General features: G+C 46.3%; 1 protein-coding gene across 2 annotated transcripts in view; it reads right to left on the reverse strand.

The window, feature by feature from the left end:
• Positions 1 to 21,846, reverse strand: part of LOC141273798 (zinc finger protein 692-like) — a 165,180-nt gene that overhangs the window by 43,450 nt on the left and 99,884 nt on the right. For both annotated transcript variants that reach the window (XM_073686159.1, XM_073686160.1), the window contains exon 7: positions 18,132 to 18,287. In XM_073686159.1, the coding sequence (XP_073542260.1) occupies positions 18,132 to 18,287 (156 nt within the window). The remainder of the gene's footprint in view (positions 1 to 18,131; positions 18,288 to 21,846) is intronic.

A 21,846-nucleotide genomic window follows, 5' to 3' on the forward strand; every position in this document is an offset into this window, starting at 1 on the left:
GTTATTCCACAAAATATTAAACATAGGGGTTGTATAATAATTGACCCACACTTTTATGTTTAAAATTTATTAAAATTCAACTGAGCAACATAACTTTTTGGTTTGTAAGATTTATACTTCTGTTCATAAATCCTACTCTCGTTTGCAGTTTGAAGGCTCTAACTTATTTGCATCTTATCAAACCAGCTAAATCTGCAGGGGGTTGAATACTACTTGTAGGCACTGTATATGGGGCCCATTACACTGTATGGAGGACTATGTGGGGCTCATTATACTGTATGGAGGACTATGTGGGGCCCATTATACTGTATGGAGGACTATGTGGGGCCATTATTCTGTATAGAGGACTATGTGGGGCCATTATTCTGTATGGAGGACTATGTGGGGCCATTATTCTGTATGGAGGACTATGTGGGGCCATTATTCTGTATGGAGGACTATGTGGGGCCATTATTCTGTATGGAGGACTATGTGGGGCCATTATTCTGTATGGAGGACTATGTGGGGCCCATTATACAGTATGGAGGACTATGTGGGGCCCATTATATAGTATGGAGAACTATGTGGGGCCCATTATACAGTATGGAGGACTATGTGGGGCCCATTATACAGTATGGAGGACTATGTGGGACCATTATTCTGTATAGAGGACTATGTGGGGCCATTATTCTGTATGGAGGACTATGTGGGGCCATTATTCTGTATAGAGGACTATGTGGGGCCATTATTCTGTATGGAGGACTATGTGGGGCCATTATTCTGTATGGAGGACTATGTGGGGCCATTATTCTGTATGGAGGACTATGTGGGGCCCATTATACAGTATGGAGGACTATGTGGGGCCCATTATATAGTATGGAGAACTATGTGGGGCCCATTATACAGTATGGAGGACTATGTGGGGCCCATTATACAGTATGGAGGACTATGTGGGACCATTATTCTGTATAGAGGACTATGTGGGGCCATTATTCTGTATGGAGGACTATGTGGGGCCATTATTCTGTATAGAGGACTATGTGGGGCCATTATTCTGTATGGAGGACTATGTGGGGCCATTATTCTGTATGGAGGACTATGTGGGGCCCATTATACTGTATGGAGGACTATGTGGGGCCCATTATATAGTATGGAGGACTATGTGGGGCCCATTATACAGTATGGAGGACTATGTGGGGCCCATTATACAGTATGGAGGACTATGTGGGACCCATTATACAGTATGGAGGACTATGTGGGGCCATTATTCCGTATGGAGGACTATACGCTCCGATCTGCACTGTGCGCTACGAGGATCTGCCAGTTTCTGAACTATTGTAGAATTTACAATAGATATCACTCATGTAATACAAGAAGTAAGTGAAAACTCTGGCATTGTACTATTCCTATATCTCTCTGCCTTATCTGTGCATCATGAATCGTGGTATGTGTTAAAGGTGCCCACTAAGATTCTTTAGCCCGGGGCCCACGGAAACCTGGATATGGCCGCTGACTGCAGCTATGACAGGGCGATCTGCTCTGTGAAAGGCCGCGCGCTGACGTCACACAGCAGTTACGTTAAATGGCCGCCGGCCGATCAGAGGCTACATGCTGACACCTGCAGCCTTTGATAGGCCGGCGGCCATTCAATGTTACTGCTATCTGATGTCAGCGTGCGACCTGTCATAGAGCAGATCGCCCTGTCACAGATGTATTCGGCGGCCATTTTAACGACCACGCCGAATATGAAGCCACAAGAGGATGTTGGGGGAGTGCAAGAAGGTGAGAAGAATCCTTTTTTTTTTTTTTTTCCTCTTCAGTGATTGAGCAGGGTAGTGGACATACGGGCTTACATAGGGGCCTACGATGGGGACATTATTATTGGAAGGGGCCTACGATGGGGACATTATTATTGGAAGGGGCCTACGATGGGGACATTATTATTGGAAAGGGCCTACGATGGGGACATTATTACTGGAAGGGGCCGGCAATGGGGACATTATTACAGGAAGGGGCCCAGGCTGGGGACATTATTAAAGTGGACATAGATGGGGCAACATAGGGGCCTAGGATGGCCACACTAAATAAAGGTACCCAGGATCTGGGACCTTATTAAATAAAGCAAGCTCGCTGCCTCGGGGTAACCCTTGACTCTGATCTCTCCTTCAAACCTCATATCCAAGCCCTTTCCACTTCCTGCCGACTCCAACTCAAAAATATCTCCAGGATCTGCACATTCCTCAGCAAAGACTCTGCAAAAACAATAGTGCACGCCACTCATCATCTCTCGCCTCGACTACTGCAGCCTCCTGCTCTGTAGAGTCTCTTCTAACACTCTCGCACCTCTGCAATCTATCCTAAACTCTGCTGCCTGACTAATCCACCTGTCCCCCCGCTATTCCCCGGCCTCCCCCCTCTGTCAATCCTTTCACTGGCTCCCCATTGCCCAGAGACTCCAGTTCAAAACCCTAACCATGACATACAAAGCCATTCACAACCTGTCTCCTCCATACATCTGTGACCTAGTCTCCCATTACATACCTGCACGCAACCTCCGATCCTCACAAGATCTCCTGCTCTACTCCCCTCTTATCTCCTCTTCCCACAATCGCATACAAGATTTCTCCCATGCATCCCCACTACTCTGGAACTCTCTACCCCAACATATCAGACTCTAGCCTAACGTGGAAATCTTTAAAAGGAACCTGAAGACCCACCTCTTCCGACAAGCCTACAACCTGCAGTAACCCTCGCTCCACCATACCGCTGCATGAACAGCTTTATCATCACCTACTGTATCCTCACCATCCCTTGTAGATTGTGAGCCCTCGCAGGCAGGATCCTCTCTCCTCCTGTACCAGTCGCTGACTCGAACTATTGTACTTGTTGTTTGCTATGTATACCCCTTTTCACATGTAAAGCGCCATGGAATAAATGGCGCTATAATAATAATAATAATAATAATAATAAATAATAATAAAAAAGGGGTGACTTTATTACAGTATGGGGGTCAGGATGAGAAACATACATAATTACTGTAGGGCCAATCAGGGGACATATTACTGCTGTAATTTTATTTACTTGTGAAGACACTATCTTCCATGGGGGGATCAAAATGGGGGTCCTGTTACTGTGCAAGGCGGCACTATGTTGCTTTTTTTATTCATCTGACGTAGTGTAGAAGTTGGAAGAAAAAGTGGGGAATGCGCTCTAGAAGTGATCAGCTATAGATAACTGCGTCATATTTTCTGCAGAGACGAGTTCTGGATGGAAGAAGTGAAGGCGGTCTGCGCTGGATGAAGAAAAGCGAAGGTGAAGGACTTCAACTACAGACGTCACTGGTGAGTAAGTGTGTTATCTGTACACTGACACTATACACTATGTACAGAGCTCCTGTGTATAATGTCACCAGTGGTCACTGTATTACATGTACACTATATACAGAGCTCTTGTGTATAATGTCACTGGTGATCACTGCATTACCTGTACACTGACACTATATACATAACTCCTGTTTATAATGTCACCAGTGGTAATACTGGTGTTATTAGTATTGTGTTTTTTATTAATGATCAGTATTGTAGTATTCATTCACTATGTGGTGGAAATATGTGATCTGATCATGGTGTGGCAGTATTTCTATCTTGTATGTGGTATTATTCAGTCACTATGAGGTGGTAATATGTCGCCTGGTCATGGTGTGACAGTATGTATTTCCTGTATGTGGTATTATTCTATCACTATGTGATCTGGTCATGGTGTGGCAGTATTTGTTCCTTGTATGTGATATTATTCGGTCACCATATGGTCTAGTCATGGTGTGGCGGTACTTTTCCCTTGTATGTGGTATTATTCGGTCACTATGTGGTGAGAACATGTAGTCTGGTCACGGTGTGACGGTATTTGTTCCTTGTATTATTGGTTTTGGTATAGTGGTTTGTGTTGTGTACGGAGGTCACTTGTTCTCTCTGATATCAATAAGGGGAAGATTCTTGATTTCCAATAGAGGTTAAATACTTGGAAGTTTAACCTCTCCCTGTCCTGTGACTATTACACAGTAGCAAATATGCACTTACAGGTGTTTTATGGTGAAAACAAGTAATCACCTATCCTAAGGTCATGTTCACACTATCAGTATTTGGAAGCCAAAACCAGTAGTGGGTGATAAATGCAGAAGTGGTGACGTGTTTATATTATACTTTTCCTCTGATTGTTCCACTCCGGGTTTTGGCTTACAAATACTGATGTAAAACACTGACCAAATACTGAATGTCTGAACGTGGCCAAAGGATATGTGATAGTTTGATTGGTGGGGGTCCGACTGCTGGGACCCAGCCGATACACTGATCCATTCATTCCATCAGTGGCAGCTAGTGATGAGTGAATGTGCTCGCCACTACTCTGTACTCGCCCGAGCATCATGGTGCTCGACAAGCTCGGCGAGTATTTTCGGGTTGCTCGGGCTGGAACTCGGGTCCCCTCCCTGCATGTTTGGCGCTCTTTAGAGAGCCAATGAACATGCAGGGATTGCTTGCCATGCACTGTAATGCTGTAGCCAAGTTGGTTGTTGGCATTACAGTGATCGGCTGGCCGCACAGCGTCATCAGGTGAATATCAGACCTGGCGCTGCCATGCTCGTCAGTCACTCCGGATCAGACAGTGTAGGGAGAGCTGCTGCTGTGTCAGGGAGAGATTTGCTTGTGTATTAGGTAGTGTAGGGAGAAAAACCGTACATTACACATATCCATCTTAACAAACAGTCCTTTTGAGGACTAACTAATCTATCTGCAGAGATGGCAGGCAGTGTATATAGCAGACTGCAGTGCACATAGCACTCCAGTCCAGTTCTGTCGGCTGCTGCTGTTAGATATTTCTGGAAATAGGCCCAGGTCTCAGGGGCCAGGAATAATTTTTTTTGCATCTTAATCCTCATTATTTGCTTAAAAAGCAATCCAGAGAACACTGTTTTTCTGCGCCATTTGCTTGTTGGCACTGCAGAATACAGCCAGGTCCTTTCCATATTACAGCGCTAAAAATCCAGCTATTTAAAACTGTGTTTTCTCCGTCACACGGATCACATATACATTTTCAGAAAATACTGCCATTTCTGGCCTCCATTAAAAATTTCTTTCAGTGTGTCAGTGAAGCAATTCACAGCAGTTTGCTGGTCAAACTACTTACCTTCAGGGCAGGTATTTAAAACGCTGTTTTCTCCGTCACACGGATCACATATAAATTCGCTCCAAACTGAGTCAATTTTAGTGAGCGTGGAAGATACTGTCCTCCATTTAAAATGGGCAAGGCACATGGCAAGGGACGGGGAACTGGACGTGATGGTAATGGTGCATGCAGAGGCCGAGGACAAGGCCGTGGGCAAGCCGAAATTGTGCCACAACAAACACACACATCTTCTCGCCTTACCTTCTTGTCCCAATTTCTAAGGGACCACAGCACACCACTATTGAACCCAGAGCAGTGTCAAAAGGTTGTTGGTTGGATAGCGGATAATGCTTCCAGTCACTTAGCCACCACCACCCTGTCTTCCACACGGTCAAGTCTCAGTAGCCGTGAGTCTGGATCGAATATTCCTCACCGTGATCCTCCTTCCTCCCACCATGCCGAGTACCCAGAGACAACTGATCCCACACTTGGACACTCTGAAGAGCTGTTCACTTTTCCATTTATAGATTCGGGCCTCTCGCCCGGTCCACTTGAAGCGGGGCAAGAGGAGATCGCGTGTAGCAATGCGCAAATATTTGAGCAGCCACGGTCACACGAAGGCGAAGGTGGGAAAGTGTCACAAGAGGTGGACGATGATGAGAAACAATTGCCAGAAAGTCAGGAGGAGGACCAGGGTGCGGAAGTGGAAGACAAGGTAGTGGATGATATAGTAACTGACCCAACGTGGCAGGAGGACATGCAGAGCGAGGACAGCAGCACACGGGGGGGGGAGGCAGAGCACCCCAACAGGCAGTAAGAAGCAGTGTGGTGGCCACAGACAGAAGGCAGGCAACCGTTCCCCGTAACACCAACACGAAGGAAGTTGCCAGTACAACTGTTAGGTCTTCCCGAGTCTGGTTGTTTTTTAAAGACTCTGCCGATAACCCCAAAAAGGCCATTTGCAACACCTGCCAGGCCAGCATCAGCAGGGGTGGCAAAACGACCAGCTTGACCACCACCAGCATGATCAGGCACATGGCAGCAAAGCACCTGACTTTGTGGGCCGAACCCCGGGGTCCAGGAACAGTGTCTGCGGGTGGCACCATTGCTTCTTCCGCTGTTGTGCATGCAAGCCAATCCCCTGTCCATGGTGCATGTGAAGATGCCTCCTGCCCTGCATCTGTCGTTGCACACGCTCAAGTAGCAGAATCAGGAAGCACGTCCATGTCCTTGTCCCAGCGCAGCGTTCAGTTGTCCATACCCCAGTCCTTGGCACCCAAGCGCAAATATGCAGCCAACGCCCCACAGGCCACACTACTAAATTCTCACATTTCACGACTGCTTGCGCTCGAAATGTTGCCTTTTAGGCTCGTGGTGATGGAAGCATTCCACAACCTGATGGCGGTGGCCGTCCCTCGGAACACGGTCCCCAGCCGCCACTATTTCTCCCGGTGTGCTGTCCCCGCATTACACAAGCACGTGTCCCAAAACATTAGCTGTGCTCTCAACAACACAGTTACCGGTAAAGTCCACCTAACCACGGACACGTGGACAAGTGCTTGTGGGCAGGGATGGTACATCTCGCTGACGGCACACTGGGTTAGCATAGTGGAAGCTGGGACCCAGTCGGACCTTGGGATGGAACACGTCCTCCCGACGCCAAGGATTGCGGGTCCTACGTCAAACAGGGTTGCCCCCACGGTCTACAGCTCCTGCACCTCATCCTCCTCCTCTTCAGCCTCCATCTCCGAAATGACCACATCAGTCACAAGCTGGAAGCACTGGAGCACTGCCTCGGTCAAGCGGCAACAGGCTGTGCTGAAGCTAACATGCTTAGATGAAAAACCACACAATGCTGAAGAGTTGTGGACAGCTCAGAAAGAGCAGGCAGACCTGTGGCTCACACCGCTGAACCTAAAGCCAGGCATGGTCGTGTGTGACAACGGCCGGAACCTGGTGGCGGCTCTGAGGCGAGGTGAGCTCACACAAGTACTATGCCTGGCCCATGTGCTTAACCTCGTGGTTCAGCAGCTTCTCAAATCCTACCCGAAGCTGCCGGATCTGCTTGTTAAAGTACGCCGCCTGTGTGCCCATTTTAGAAAGTCAGATACAGCTTCCGCCGGCCTTGCAGTGATTCAGCGGTGTTTGCAGCTTCCGGCTCACAGACTGGTGTGTGATGTCCCCACAAGTTGGAACTCTACACTGCAGATGTTGGGAAGGATTTGTGAGCAGAAGAGAGCAGTTGTTGAGTACGAGAATCAACAAGGAAGTCTGTATTCAGTTCAGACTCCACACATAAGACCTCAGGAGTGGACATGGATGTCAGACATATGTACCATCCTCCAAAACTTTGAGGACTCCACCAAGATGGTGAGCGGTGATGAAGCCATAATTAGCGTCACCATCCCGCTTCTCTGTCTTCTGAAACGCTCTGCTCACAATGAAAGAGGATGCATTGCAGGCGGAGCACGATGAGATGGAGCAAGGAACCATACAGGGTGATTACACACAGCCAAGCCTCATCTCATTCCAATGTGGATTGGGTGACAATGAGGAAGAGAAGTAGGAGGAGGAGGGACAGGAGCTAGTTTCATGCACTATAGATGGTACTACCTGCACAGCTGTCATACCGTCTGTTCAGCGTGGATGGCCAGAGGACAGAGAGGAGGAGGAGGAGAGCATGGTCAGTCATCCTCTTGGTGAGGACACGGAAGTCGTGCCTGTTAAACTCGGCCATGCGTGCCACACTACTATGTTATGCTGCCTTTCCCATGACCCTCGCGTTCTCAAAATTTTGGGCGACAGTCATTATTGATTGGTGACACTTCTAGACCCACGCTACAAGGAGAACTTTATATCTTTTGTTCCTGAGGCAGACAGGTCTACAAAAATGGGGCTGTACCAGAAGGCCCTTGTTGCGGAACTATTAAAAAAATTCCCATCTGAAAACGCTGGCAGCAGAGGGCACACTTTGTTGGACAACCAAGGAGTACAGGCGAGAGAGACACAACTTCAATCCAGCAGAGGCAGGAGAACACTGTCAAAGTTCTGGGAGAGTTTTCTCAAACCCTCCCATCAGACAGGCCCTGAGGTGCGGGGTACTCTCACAAGGAGTGCAAAGTTTGGGAAGATGCTGAGGGAGTACCTTGCCGACCGTACCAGCGTCCTCCGTGATTCCGCTGTGCTTTATAATTATTGGGTATCCAAGCTGGATACGTGGAATGAACTGGCTCTCTATGCCTTGGAGGTCCTGGCCTGCCCTGCGGGTTTTTAGTGCCGTTGGTGGAATTATAACTGATAAGTGCATCCGCCTGTCAACTGAAAATGCTGACAGGCTGACTCTTATAAAAATGTACAAAGGGCTGGATTGGACCAGACTTCTCAACACCACCGAATGATAGCAGCGTAACATAAACTCCAATCCAGTGTCTTTTCCTGAGAGGTGTTTTTCCATGCACCTTTTCACACCCACACATGGGTATACGCTTCCTGATTTTGGCTATTTGCTCTTCTCCTCCTCCTTCTCCTCATCCTCCACCACCATATCACCAGGGTGACCGTGGTCCGTGATGCAACACCCACCTAATTTTTTTAAAGGGTGTTTATGATGCCCATAAATTTTTTTTATACAGTATGTTCATGTATACCCCCCAGGGGTAAATGTTTGTCAGCCCATACACTTAGTGCATGGGCATTACAAGTATAGGAGGCCCGCTCCTTTCTAATGGGAACATTTTTTTATGAGGCCCTCCTCCACGTCTCTTCCAAGGGGCATTGAAGTGCCTCCAAATTTTTGGCAGCCCTTGCACTCACTACATAGGCCAACACTATGGGAGACTGTCTCCTTTCTAATGGGAATTTGTCATTACTGTGGCCCTGCTGTGTCTTTAAATTCTTAGTGGGGTTTTTCCTAAAATTGGTCAGCCGTTGGACTCACTGCATACCCTATAACTGTATAGCAGACCCTTTCCTTTCAAATGGGAACATGTCATAACTTGTTACTGTGGCCCTGCTCTGTGTGTCTTCAAATTCTTAGTGGGGTTTTTCCTAAAATTGTCAGCCGTTGGACTCACTGCATACCCTATAACTGTATAGCAGACTCTTTCCTTTCTAATGTGAACATGTCGTACTTGTTACTGTGGCCCTGCTCTGTGTGTCTTTAAATTCTTAGTGGGGTTTTTCCCAAGTTTTGGCAGCCCTTGCAGTCACAGCATGGGCATTACCACTATATGAGACCCGCTCCTTTATAATGGGAACAATTTTTTTACTGAGACCCTCTTCTATGTCTCTTCAAAGGGGTATTGGGTTGCGTCCAAATTTTTGGCAGCCCTTGCAGTCACTGGATACGCAATAACAGTATAGGAGACCCACTTGTTAATAATGGGAACAAAGCATAGCCGGCTGATGGCGCTCTAACAATAGCTAGGGCTGACTGCTGGCCTTGTAAGAATAGTAAGGGCCGTCTGATGTCCCCATAAAAATAGGCTTTATGACTTTCAGAGTCCCTCCATCATAAATAAAACAGGATGTGTCTGATGATGTGTCACACACCACATTGCCGGATAAGGTTGTAAAATGTTAAAATGACATTTCCCGGTGAATGCATTTGTCTTAAAAAAAATTTAAAAAAAACGAAACAATAGGATCTTTCTTTAGTATAAAAAACAGCATCCCCAATTTAACAACAACGTAATTACATTGTTCAGCTCATGCGCCTCCTCCTCCATCTCTGAAATGACCACATCAGTCACAAGCTGACAGCACTGCAGCACTGCCTTGGTCAAGCGGCAACAGGCTGTGCTGAAGATAACATGCTTAATTGACAAACCGCCCAGCGCTGCAGAGTTGTTGAAAGCTGTAACACAGCAGCCTGATCTGTGGCTCTCACCGCTGAACATACAGTCAGGCATGGTCGTGTGTGACAATGGGAGGAACCTGGTGACGGAGAAATGACAGCCCGGGTAGATACGGTTTCCCTCTATGCCAGTCCTTTCACTGAGCTAAAAAATATGGCTGTGGTGAAATACAACTCCCACTGAGAAGCTGTTTCAGATTGAAAAACATTGTGTCCACCAGAGGATTTGATTCTGAGGGCTAACCTTTCTCCCCCGCTCAAGAGCCCCATAGCATCTGCAAAGTTAGCGCTATCATGAACTCTCCTGAGGTATAAGCCAAGGCACACCAGAGGATTCTCTGGTGGGACCGTCCAACCCTGACAAGAAGCAGTCCTGGCTAAGAAAAGTGTGTGGAAAGGTTCCCGGATACATAATGGCTGCTTTTTTACTGAGGAGGAAGCACACGCAAACACGGGGAGAACATACAAAATCCTTGCAGATGTTGTCCTTGCTGGGATTTGAACCCAGGATCCCAGGGCTGCAAGTCTTCAGTGCTAAACACTAGTGTTGAGCGAGTATGTTCTATTAACCCTTTCGCCGAGTATGCTCGGGCCGAGCTCCGAGTATTTATAGCTGCTGGGTGATATGGTTGAATCGCTCCCGTGTGCATGATTTGCAACTGTTTGACAGTTTTATTACATGTGAGGAATGTCTATTTCTTACACATTCCTCACATGTAATAAAGCTGTCAAACAGTTGCAAATCATGCACACAGGAGAGATTCAAACATATCACCGAGCAGCTGTAAATACTCGGAGCTCGCCCGAGCATACTCGGAACAGAACATACTCGCTCAACACTACTAACCACTGATCCCATGTGCTGCCGTTCACCCTCTAATATCTAACAGGCTGGAGAAACTTGCACCTACTGCCACTCTATCTTCAGCTCCTTTGTGAGAAACTAATGTATTTGGGCAGCCACTCAGTCTACCAAATAAAATTCCTGAGAAGGAAATTGGGGATGGCTTCGCTACTGGTACTGGGGGCAGTGCTAATATCATGGCGTCGTACCATAGTTTACTGGAAATATTCCAGGCTGGTAGGAGGCAAGCAAATTCCCACAGAAAAGTACCAGCAGTAATGTTCAGGGACCCGCGCTTGTAGAAGACTGAGACAACACCGGGAGAAATAGTGACGGCTGGGGACCGAGTATGGACACGAGGCGTGAGGCATGTGGTTGTGAAAAGCTTCCGTGCCCACGAGCCTAAAAGGTCACATTTCAAGTGAAAGCAGCTTTACAGGACTTCCTGTGAGAAATGACACGCAGGGTAGATAGGGTTTCCCTCTATGCCAGTCTTTTCACCGAGCTAAATACAACTGTCAGCAAAAAAAGTTGTGGACTGGCTTCGTACTGTCCCTGGCCACATTCACCTGTCCACGTGTCTGTGGTTAGGAGGTCCTTCCCAGTAAGTGCACTGAGGAGGGCACGGGTAATGTTGTGGGACCCGTGCTTGTGTAAGTCGGAGGCGATACCGGGAAATATAGTGGCGGCTGGGGACCGAGTATGGACACCCGACCGCCGCCGGCATGAGGTTGTGAAAAGCTTCCACCTCCAAGAGCTTAAAAGGCCATATTTCAAGTGCAAAAAGCTGCCCAGAAATCTGGCAGTTTAGTGTTGCGGCCTGTGGGTGGGTGGGTGGCTGCATACTTGCATTCCAAGTAACAGAAAACTAAGCAGATGGTGGCCTCTATCATCATTATGGCCTCACCTCGGCACCATGAACTCTCCTGAAGGAGAAGCCAGGGCCCGCCGGAGGAGTCTCCGGTTCTCTGGTGGGCCCGTCCAACCCTGCCGAAAAGCAGCCCTGGCTAAGAAAAGTGTGGGGGAAGGTTCCCGGACATTCTATGGCTGCTTTTTTAATGTGGATCGGCCATGCTTATGCATGTTATTTCTCAAACCGCATTACAGTGTCCAACTCTGTATTCAAGAAATTAAATGCTCAAAGAAAGATGTGTGTGTGTCAAAGCACCACCGACAAGGGCGAGTTGATGTAGGTTGGGCTGCCATTGCTTCTGCAACAAGCTGCATTACAGGACCTCCTGTGAGAAATGACACGCAGGGTAGATAGGGTTTCCCTCTACGCCAGTCCCTTCACCGAGCTAAATACAACAGTCAGCAAAAAAAGTTGTGGACTGGCTCCGTACCGTCCCTGGCCACATTCACCTGTCCACGTGTTTGTGGTTAGGCGGTCCTTCCCAGTAAGTGCACTGGGGAGGGCACGGGTAATGTTGTGGGACCCGTGCTTGTGGAAGGCGGAGGCGATACCGGGAAATATAGTGGCGGCTGGGGACAGAGTATGGACACCCAGCTGCTGCCGGCATGAGGTTATGGAAAGCTTCCGCCTCCACGAGCCTAAAAGGCCACAGTGCAAGCAGCTGTCAAAAATTTGGCAGTATAGTATTGCAGCCGGTGGGTGGGTGGGTGGCTGCCTGCATACTTGCGCTTGCATTCCAAGGAATGGGGTAGGGACAACTGAACGCTGCACTGGGACGGTGATTGTTGCAAGTCTGCAATGACAGGTTCATGGTGGGAGGCATCTTCGCATGCACCGAGGATCACTTATGATGGGCACACTCACTTTTAGGCAGTGACCTGGGAGTCAGAGATGCTTCCAGATGTCTTCCCTATGCTGTTCCCATGTCTTTTCAGCACTGTATGCATGTGTCTGATGATGTGTCAAACACCACATGGCCAGATAAGGTTGTAAAATGTTAAAATGAAATTGATAGACTTACATTGGGCTCGTTGCTCGGGTCGTGCACCCGAGCATTCCAATTTGCTCGACCTGAGCAACAAGTACCCGAGCATTTTAGTGCTCGCTCATCACTAGTGGCAGCACATTTTTCTGGAATCCCCAAATAGAATGAATGTAGCTGTGGTCAAACATCCCAACTGCTGCTCTATATTAAAATGTTGATAAAAGTGCCCCATTATTCCGATCAGTACAGTTTCCAATGCTCGGATTCCACCGATCAAAATGTTATCACTTACCACCTACCTAACCTGTGGATCAGTGATAACTTGTTTTCATCAAATAACCCTTTAATGCAAACTACCGTAATTGTACATCCCAGTTATAGTGTCGCACAGTAGATGTGCAGGAGCCACCTGTGATTTACAGTCGACGCTCCACTATAACAGGGATATCGGCTAACAGGTATTTGCATATAGCTGTAGGGTGAGCCCCTAGGATCAATTCTTCCTGTGGGCCCCAGACACCCCAGTCCGACCCTGTGTGTGAACGTGCTCGGTTGAGGGGTTTTCCGAGCATGCTCAGGTGCTAACAGAGTATCTTCAACATGCTCGAAAAATATGTTCGCGTCACCGCAGCTGCATGTCTTGCAGCTGTTCGACAGCCGCAACATATGCAGGGATTACCTAACAAACAAGCAATCCCTGCATGTGGTGCGGCTGTCTATCAGCCGTGAGACATGCAGCCGCGGCGACTCAAACCTATTTTTCAAACACGCCAAAGATACTCGGTTAGCATCCGAACACCTTATCTGAGCATGTTCGCTCATCACTAGTACCTGTGGTCTTGCTTGCAGCATCTACACTGTCGCATTCACTTGAAACATTATGTATAAATACCATGTTTTACTTGTTTAGCTCCTATTTCCATGTAACCCCTTTGCCAAATGTAAGGTGACATGGTATCTCATTGTATATTCTACTATCATGATGTATTTTCTTACCCCAATTGTCTTGGCTTCACTGAGCTCACTTTGATGTTCATCAATTTCACAAATGGCCCTGTTATTGTCATGATACAGATGATGCAGAAATTGATTTCGGGCTAGGCCAACACAACAAATTTATTGTGATGAGTTTTGCCATTGAGTGACCTATCCATACTATGATCACATGCATACAGTCATAGTTCGAGCTGAAAAAAAGATTTGCAGGACCCTGGTCCAGTGGCCACATAAGTAGCCTGTGGCTGCCGTATCAGAGAACTGCAAACTTCCTGCTACGTGTGTTATTCCTGGCACCAAAAACGTTTAACTCTATATGAATGCAAATAAAAGGAACTTATTTTCAAAGAGAGTGCCAAGTTTTTCTGCTCTTCATGTTAAGGACGCATGGATGTTTATACTATACATAATATTATTAGCTTTACTTAGTAGATAACATGCACCTCATAGGCATTGTTATAATGGATGACTGTAGTTAATTGATTTCTTACATGGCCTAGGTATATTATGACCATTTACCGATTGGGAACTATTGATTAGTAAGGGTAATATTGTATACTATGAATATTTACAACTAAAGTAATTCTATACATGTGGTCTTTAAAGTTCATCTCTGTATATTTAATTACTGATCGTATTTCCTATATTATCTAGCTCAAGCTCACAGAATGGCTCAGCCTGGTACCTTTTTAGGCTGATTTTGGGCTTGTACAATATATTGTCACCCATTTGCATTCTATGCATCTGGCATCCCCACCACACACTTTATTTTGTTGTGTATCTAGTGTGATGTGATGTCTGATTGTTTTTACATGATTTAGGCGTGTACATTACTAGTGTATTTCTGTTTTTCCATATGTCTTATGTTGATACATAATGTGGGACCCCATAGCTAGCTATATATTGGTTGTGCATCCAGTTGTTTGTTAAGAATGTTGTTTCATGACACATTGTACTTCATGTTAGAGGTATATTTAGGTAGATATGATTTCTGTTTTTTCATGAAAATATCAAAAACTATTTTCAAATTTTGAATTTTTATGCCCTTAAATCAGATAGTTTTACCACACAAAATAGTTAGTAAATAACATTTACTACATGTCTACTTTACATCAGCATTACTTTTAAAACATTATTTTTTGTTAGGAACAGGAGAAAATGGACTACCCAATTTGTTATGCAATCTTCCCTGATATGTTGGCGAAAATTACTGTGTGGGCACATAGTAGAGCTCCAAAAGAGAGGACTGACGTTTTGGGAAGCAGACTTCAATCATATGGTTTGCGGGCTCCATGCCACATTTGAAGAGCCCTTGCACTGCCAGAACAGTAGTAACCCCCCACAAATGACCCCATTTTGGAAACTACACCCCCCAAGAAATTTATCTAGCAGTGGCCCTGTGGCCATTTTTCGGCCTGGTTTCACCATGGAGACGATTGGCATGACACGATTACAATTGTGTTGTGCCGATCGGAGCAGAGAGGGAGCCACCTCCCTCTGTAAGCAGATTGATGCCGCTGTCGCAGGTGACAGCGGCATCAGAGAGGTTAAACGCCCGTGATCGGCACTAGTACTGATTATGGGCATTACTGCAGGGTGTCAGCTATAATGTATAGGTGGCACCCACTGATGATTTTGCCGGCTCTGCATGTGAGCTGGCTCGATCATCGCACCGTTCATGTACGGCAGTGTGGGGGAATGCAATTCCCGCAGTGCCGTACATGTACAGCTCATGTCGTGAAGGTGTTAGTGTTTGTCTGCCTTTAAATGTAGACTCATCACAGTCAGCACCAGTTATTTATGAGGAAAAAGAGAGGCTGAATGAAAAAATGAAAATACTGAAAGCCCAGGATAGAGCAACAAGCAAATGAGTGTCACTAATCCTGCTTTTGTTGTGTTCACTAATTATGTATGAGTTGTCTGTGCAATAAAGCAGAGATTTGTTTACACATCACCATGACTACAGCGTGTGAGGTCATCAGTATAGGACTGATGACTATTTATCTAAGTGCCCACTACCATGCGGTTTTACAGTTGAGATATGGGTGGGCCGTCACATTTCCCATCCAATTGATTGACACATGTAAGATGTGAAGCTACAGTGGGTACGGACAGTATTCAGACCCCTTTAAATTTTTCACTCTTTGTTTCATTGCAGCCATTTGGTAAATTCTAAAAAGTAAATTTTTTTTCTCATTAAAGTACACTCTGCACAACATCTTGACTGAAAAAAAAACAGAAATGTAGAAAATGTAGCAAATTTATTAAAAAATAAAAACTGAAATATCACATGGTCATATGTATTCAGACCCTTTGCTCAGACACTCCTATTTAAGTCACATGCTGTCCATTTCCTTGTGATCCTCCTTGAGATGGTTCTACTCCTTCATTGGAGTCCAGCTGTGTTTAATTAAACGGATAGGACTTGATTTGGAAAGGCACACACCTGTCTATATAAGACCTCACAGCTCACAGTGCATGTCAGACCAAATGAGAATCATGAGCTCAAAGGAACTGCCCAAGGAGCTCAGAGACAAAATTGTGGCAAGGCGCAGATCTGGCCAAGGTTACAAAAGAATTTATGCAGTACTCAAGGTTCCTAAGAGCACAGTGGCCTCCATAATCCTTAAATGGAAGAAGTTTGGGACCACAAGAAGTCTTTCTAGACTTGGCCGTCCAGCAATCGTGGGAGAAGAGCCTTGGTGAGAGAGGTAAAGAAGAACCCCAAGATCACTGTGGCTGAGCTCCAGAGATGCAGTAGGGAGATGGGAGAAAGTTCCACAAAGTCAACTATCACTGCAGCCCTCCACCAGTAGGGCCTTTATGGCAGAGTGGCCCGACGGAAGCCTCTCCTCAGTGCAAGACATATGAAAGCCCGCATAGAGTTTGCTCAAAAACACATGAAAGACTCACAGACTATGATAAATAAGATTCTCTGGTCTGATGAGACGAAGATAGAACTTTTTGGTGATAATTCTAAGCGGTATTTGTGGAGAAAACCAGGCACTGCTCATCACCAGCCCAATACAATCCCAACAGTGAAACATGTTGGTGGCTGCATCATGCTATGGGGGTGTTTTTCAGCTGTAGGGACAGGACGACTGGTTGCAACTGAAGGAAACATGAATGCGGCCAAGTACAGAGATATCCTGGATGAAAACCTCTTCCAGAGTGCTCTGGACCTCAGACTTGGCTGAAGGTTCACCTTACAACAAGACAATGACCCTAAGCACACAGCTAAAATAACAAAGGAGTGGCTTCAGAACAACTCTGTGACTATTCTTGACTGGCCCAGCCAGAGCCCTGACCTAAATCTAATTGAGCATTTCTGGAGAGACCTGAAAATGGCTGTCCACCAACGTTCACCATCCAACCTGACGGAACTGGAGATAATCTGCAAGGAAGAATGGCAGAGGATCCCCAAATCCAGGTGTGAAAAACTTGTTGCATCATTCCCAAGAAGACTCATGGCTGTACTGGCTCAAAAGGGTGCTTCTACTCAATACTGAACAAAGGGTCTGAATACTTATGACCATGTGATATTTCAGTTTTCCTTTTTTAATAAATTTGCAAAAATTTCTACATTTCTGTTTTTTTCAGTCAAGATGGGGTGCAGAGTGTACTTTAATGAGAAAAAAATGAACTTTTTAGAATTTACCAAATGTCTGCAATGAAACAAAGAGTGAAAAATTTAAAGGGGTCTGAATACTTTCTGTACCCACTGTATGTGACTGCTGTAGTTACAAGAGCAAAAAAATATTGTGAGTGCCAGGATCTTGCTTATTTATTATAGAATTCAAGAGCCAGTCTGGATTTTCATAGTACATATACCAGTCTCATCAGGTCTAAAAAATCTATTTAATATTTTAATATTGTATCCAGTTTGTATTGTGCAGTCGGGTGACAGATCCTAAGGGAAAACCCAGCCCAACAATATTTGTCTCTCTTGCCTGATGCTGAAAGGGGAATTAAGGAGTATCCGTCATCAGGATTTTATACCCCAAACTAATGTCATGTATATCAAGCTGCTTTAATTCCTTACCTTTCTTGTAGAAATCTGTTTTGCTGTTTTATAGAAATCCATAGTTGATATATGTTAATGAGTTACAAGTGTGGTTGGTGGACACTGCACTTCCAGCTCTTCTGGCTCCCTTCCTATTCTGCCTTCTGTCACTGACTGATGGGTGACTGAAACATGTGTTACCTGTGAATCAGAGATATGAGGCAGGGAAAAGGCAGAAAAGCAGGAGAGCTGCAGGTTCAGAATTAAAGTGCCTTTATATACACGCCATTAGTTTGGAGTATAAAATCCTGTGATCCTCTCTTTAAAAGGCCAAAAGTGTATACAAAGAACCAGGAGTGCTGAGAGATCTGGATGAGGTTCCAAGTTTTTACCTACCGGCTTGTCCTTTGGCTTCTGCACTGGGTACTCTGTGGATCCTGCCCCTCTATTTCATGTGGTTTGATCTGAGAGTTCTGCTCGTCCTCCCCCAGCACTTCTGACATGTGCACACTCTCGCTCTGTGGCTCTTTGTGTTCTTCAACAGCAGCTAAACTAGAAGTCAAGAGAACAAGTAGAGAGAATATATGGTATGATTAACGAAGTCTATCAGCTTCTTTAATTAGAAAGGACAAAAAGCTAGAAATGCTCTACTTTCCTGGTTTTCAGTAGTTAGTCTCCTGTGTTCATAATTATCTGAATGTGATTTTATCTTCAATTCATGGTCTGTGTCTCCATGTAGTGTGACACACTGTTGTGGTTAGGAAGGATTTGCAAAGAGCTTTTTGCTGCAAGATTTTTGCAGGTGAATAACAAGTAATCAATCTCTTTTATCTGGAAAAAACAAGGGGCACATACTGGCTCATGCGATAATAGCCCTGCTCTACATGAATCATAAAGATCAGACATATACAGTGAAGGAAATAAGTATTTGATCCCTTGCGGTTTTTGTAAGTTTGCCCACTGACAAAGACATGAACAGTCTATAATTTTAAGGGTAGGTTAATTTTAACATTGAGAGAGAGAATATCCCCAAAAAATCAAAAAAATCACATTGTATAAATTAGATACATTTGCATCGGACAAGAGGATGGACTTGAGGCGGTCTGCTTCTTCCTGGGGGGCAACAACGGGGACAGCACGACCTGTGATCTGATACTTGAGCTGCTCTATTTCGTCCTTACTCATAACTTTTTTGTTTTCAAAAATACATTTTATTTACAGATGCGCGGCACTGCGATGGGCGCGGCGTGTGCGCCTTCGTATGCTAACCTCTTCCTTGGATTTTGTGAGAGGACCCTATTTGACAGCGAGGTCGCACATGCCATGGAACCCATCCAGTGCTGGTATAGATATATAGGTGATTTATTTTTTCTATGGAAAGGGACGGTGGAGCAGCTTGGGCGGTTCATGGGTCATTTAAATAAAAATTCATTTAATATCAAACTTACATACAGGGCAGATAAGAAGAGGTTGGACTTCCTGGACATTAAGTTGGAAGTAGATAATGATGCATTTATGCAGCAGATGTGTTCAGAAAGTCCACCTCTGTTAACGCCTTGTTACATGCGTCATCCGCCCATAGTGCGGCAACTATTCATGCTGTCCCAGTTGGTCAGTTCCTCAGGATGAGACGGATTTGTTCACCCGAGGCTAAGTTTGATTTGCAGGCGAGGGACTTGAGATCTCGCTTTGAGGACAAGGGCTACAGTCAGAGATGCATCAAGGCGGGCTATAGACGGGCTAAGAATCCCTCACGGAACTCACTTCTTTACACTCCTTCCAAACAACAGAGATGCGATGGCAGAATACGATTCATCTCTACTTACAATCATGAATGGCATAATATGAAAACTATTTTAGAGTAACACTGGCCTAATCTTAAGACAGAATCGTCTTTGCAATCGAGTCTATTAGTGTTGAGCGAGCACTAAAATGCTCGGGTGATCGAAGCTCGAGCCGAGCTCGCTGTGATACTCGGGTGCTCGACCCGAGCAACGAGCCCAATGTTAGTCTATGGGAGACTCGAGCATTTTTGCGATGGCACCCCCGGCAGTCTTTTAAAAGCCTAACAAGTGCCCAAAACGATAGTGACAGTGCTCAAATGACATGGGGACAGCATGGGGATCACCCCAGGAAGCATTTCTGACCCCCAGGTCACTGCTGTCAACAACGTGGTCAGAGGTATTAAGCCACTTTTACAGGCTCACAATAAAACGTTCAAAAACGAAAGTGAAACTTTTTTTCTGTGAAATATGTTAAGGAACATCCTTTCCAGGGTAAAGACTTGTGTATAAGTTAAAATAAATGACCAAAAACAAAAATACTCCTCCACACCTTCGGCTATGTTCACAAGTAGCATTTTTTATGCGTTTTTGCACTTTTGTATTGCTTTCAACTATGACAAATGCATTCACCGTGAAATGTCATTTTAACATTTTACAACCTTATCTGGCCATGTACTGTGTGACACATGCATAACGTGCTGAAAAGACAAGGGCACTGCATGGGGAAGACCCCTGGAAGCATCTCTGACTCCCAGGTCACTGTCTAAAAGTGTGCCCATCATAAGTGATCCTTACCGCATCAGAAGATGCAGACTTGCAACTATCCCCATGCAAGTTCTAGTCCCAGGGCAGTGTTCAATTGTACCTCCCCCATTCCTTGCAATACAAGCTCAAGTATGCAGCCTGCCACCCACCCACCCCCTGGCTGCAATACCATACTGCTTGCTTGCTTGAACTTGAAATTGGGCCTTTTAGGCATGTGGAGGCGGAATCTGGCCACCACGTCATGGCTGTGTTGGCGGCCGGTTGTCCATACTCGGTCCCCAGCCGCCCTGCGGCCGGGTGTCCACACACGGTCCCCAGCCGCCTGGGGGCAGCCAGGTGTCCATAAACGGTCCCCAGCCACCCCTATTTCTCCTTGGAACATCCCCCCACACACTTTTCTTAGCCCGGCCTGCTTTAGGCTGCATTGGACGAGCCCACCAGAGAACCAGACTCCTCCGGTGGGCCCTGACTTCTCCATCGGTGGAGTTGAGAGTGCCAAGGTGAGGAGCATGATGATGATGACAGAAGTTAGCATCTGCTATGTTTTCTTTTAATGCAAGTGTAAGTGTGCAGCCTGCCACCCACCCACCCCCAGACTGCAATTCCATACTGCTAGCTTGCACTTGAAATGGGGCCTTTTAGTTTGGAGGAGGCCGAAGCTGGCCACTACCTCATGGCTGCTTCGGCAGCGAGGTATCCATACTCAGTCCCCAGCCGCCCATATTTGTCCTGGTGTGCCTTATACATAAGATTAAGCGTGTATACCAAAACATTACCTGTGCCCTCCCCAGTGCATTTAGTGGGAAGGAGAGCCTATTCCGCTGTAGGGTGTGCATGCCAAACCCCTGTTCATGGTACATGCGAAGATGCCTCCCACCTTGCACCTGTCGTTGCAGACTTGCAACTATCCCCATTCAAGTCCTTGTCCCAGGGCAGTGTTCAATTGTACCTCTCCCATTCCTTGCAATGCAAGCGCAAATATGCAGCCTGCCACCCACCCACCCCCAGGCTGCAATACCATACTGCTTGCTTGCTTGCACTTTAAATTGGGCCTTTTAGGCATGTGGAGGCGGAATCTGGCCACCACGCCATGGCTGTGTTGGCGGCCTGGTATCCATACTTAGTCCCCAGCCGCCTGGTGGCCGGGTGTCCCTGCTTGCTCCCCAGCCTCCAGGGGGTGGCCGGGTGTCCATACTCGGTCCCCAGCCACCCCTATTTGTCCCGGTAACCTTTCCCACACTTTTCTTAGCCTGGCCTGCTTTAGGGCAGCATTGGCCGAGCCCACCGGACTATCAGACTCCTCCGGTGGGCCCTGGCTTCTCCATCAGGGGAGTTGAGAGTGCCAAGGTGAGGAGCATGATGAGGATGATAGAAGTTAGCATCTGCTTTGTTTTGTTGTAACGCAAGCGCATGTATGTAGTAGCGGCTAGGCCTGAGGTGGTCAGCGTTTTGGCGCATATCCTACCTCCTCCGAGGATTGCTGGATGTTTTCCTGCTACTATCCAAGTTCTATGACTCCCGTTAAAACAAAGCTTCAGGTGATAAATGATGGATGAGGTAGT

The sequence above is a fragment of the Phyllobates terribilis genome, unplaced genomic scaffold, assembly GCF_046119375.1.
Source record: "Phyllobates terribilis strain yellow unplaced genomic scaffold, ASM4611937v1 Scaffold_5__5_contigs__length_657084704, whole genome shotgun sequence".
Taxonomy (NCBI): domain Eukaryota; kingdom Metazoa; phylum Chordata; class Amphibia; order Anura; family Dendrobatidae; genus Phyllobates; species Phyllobates terribilis.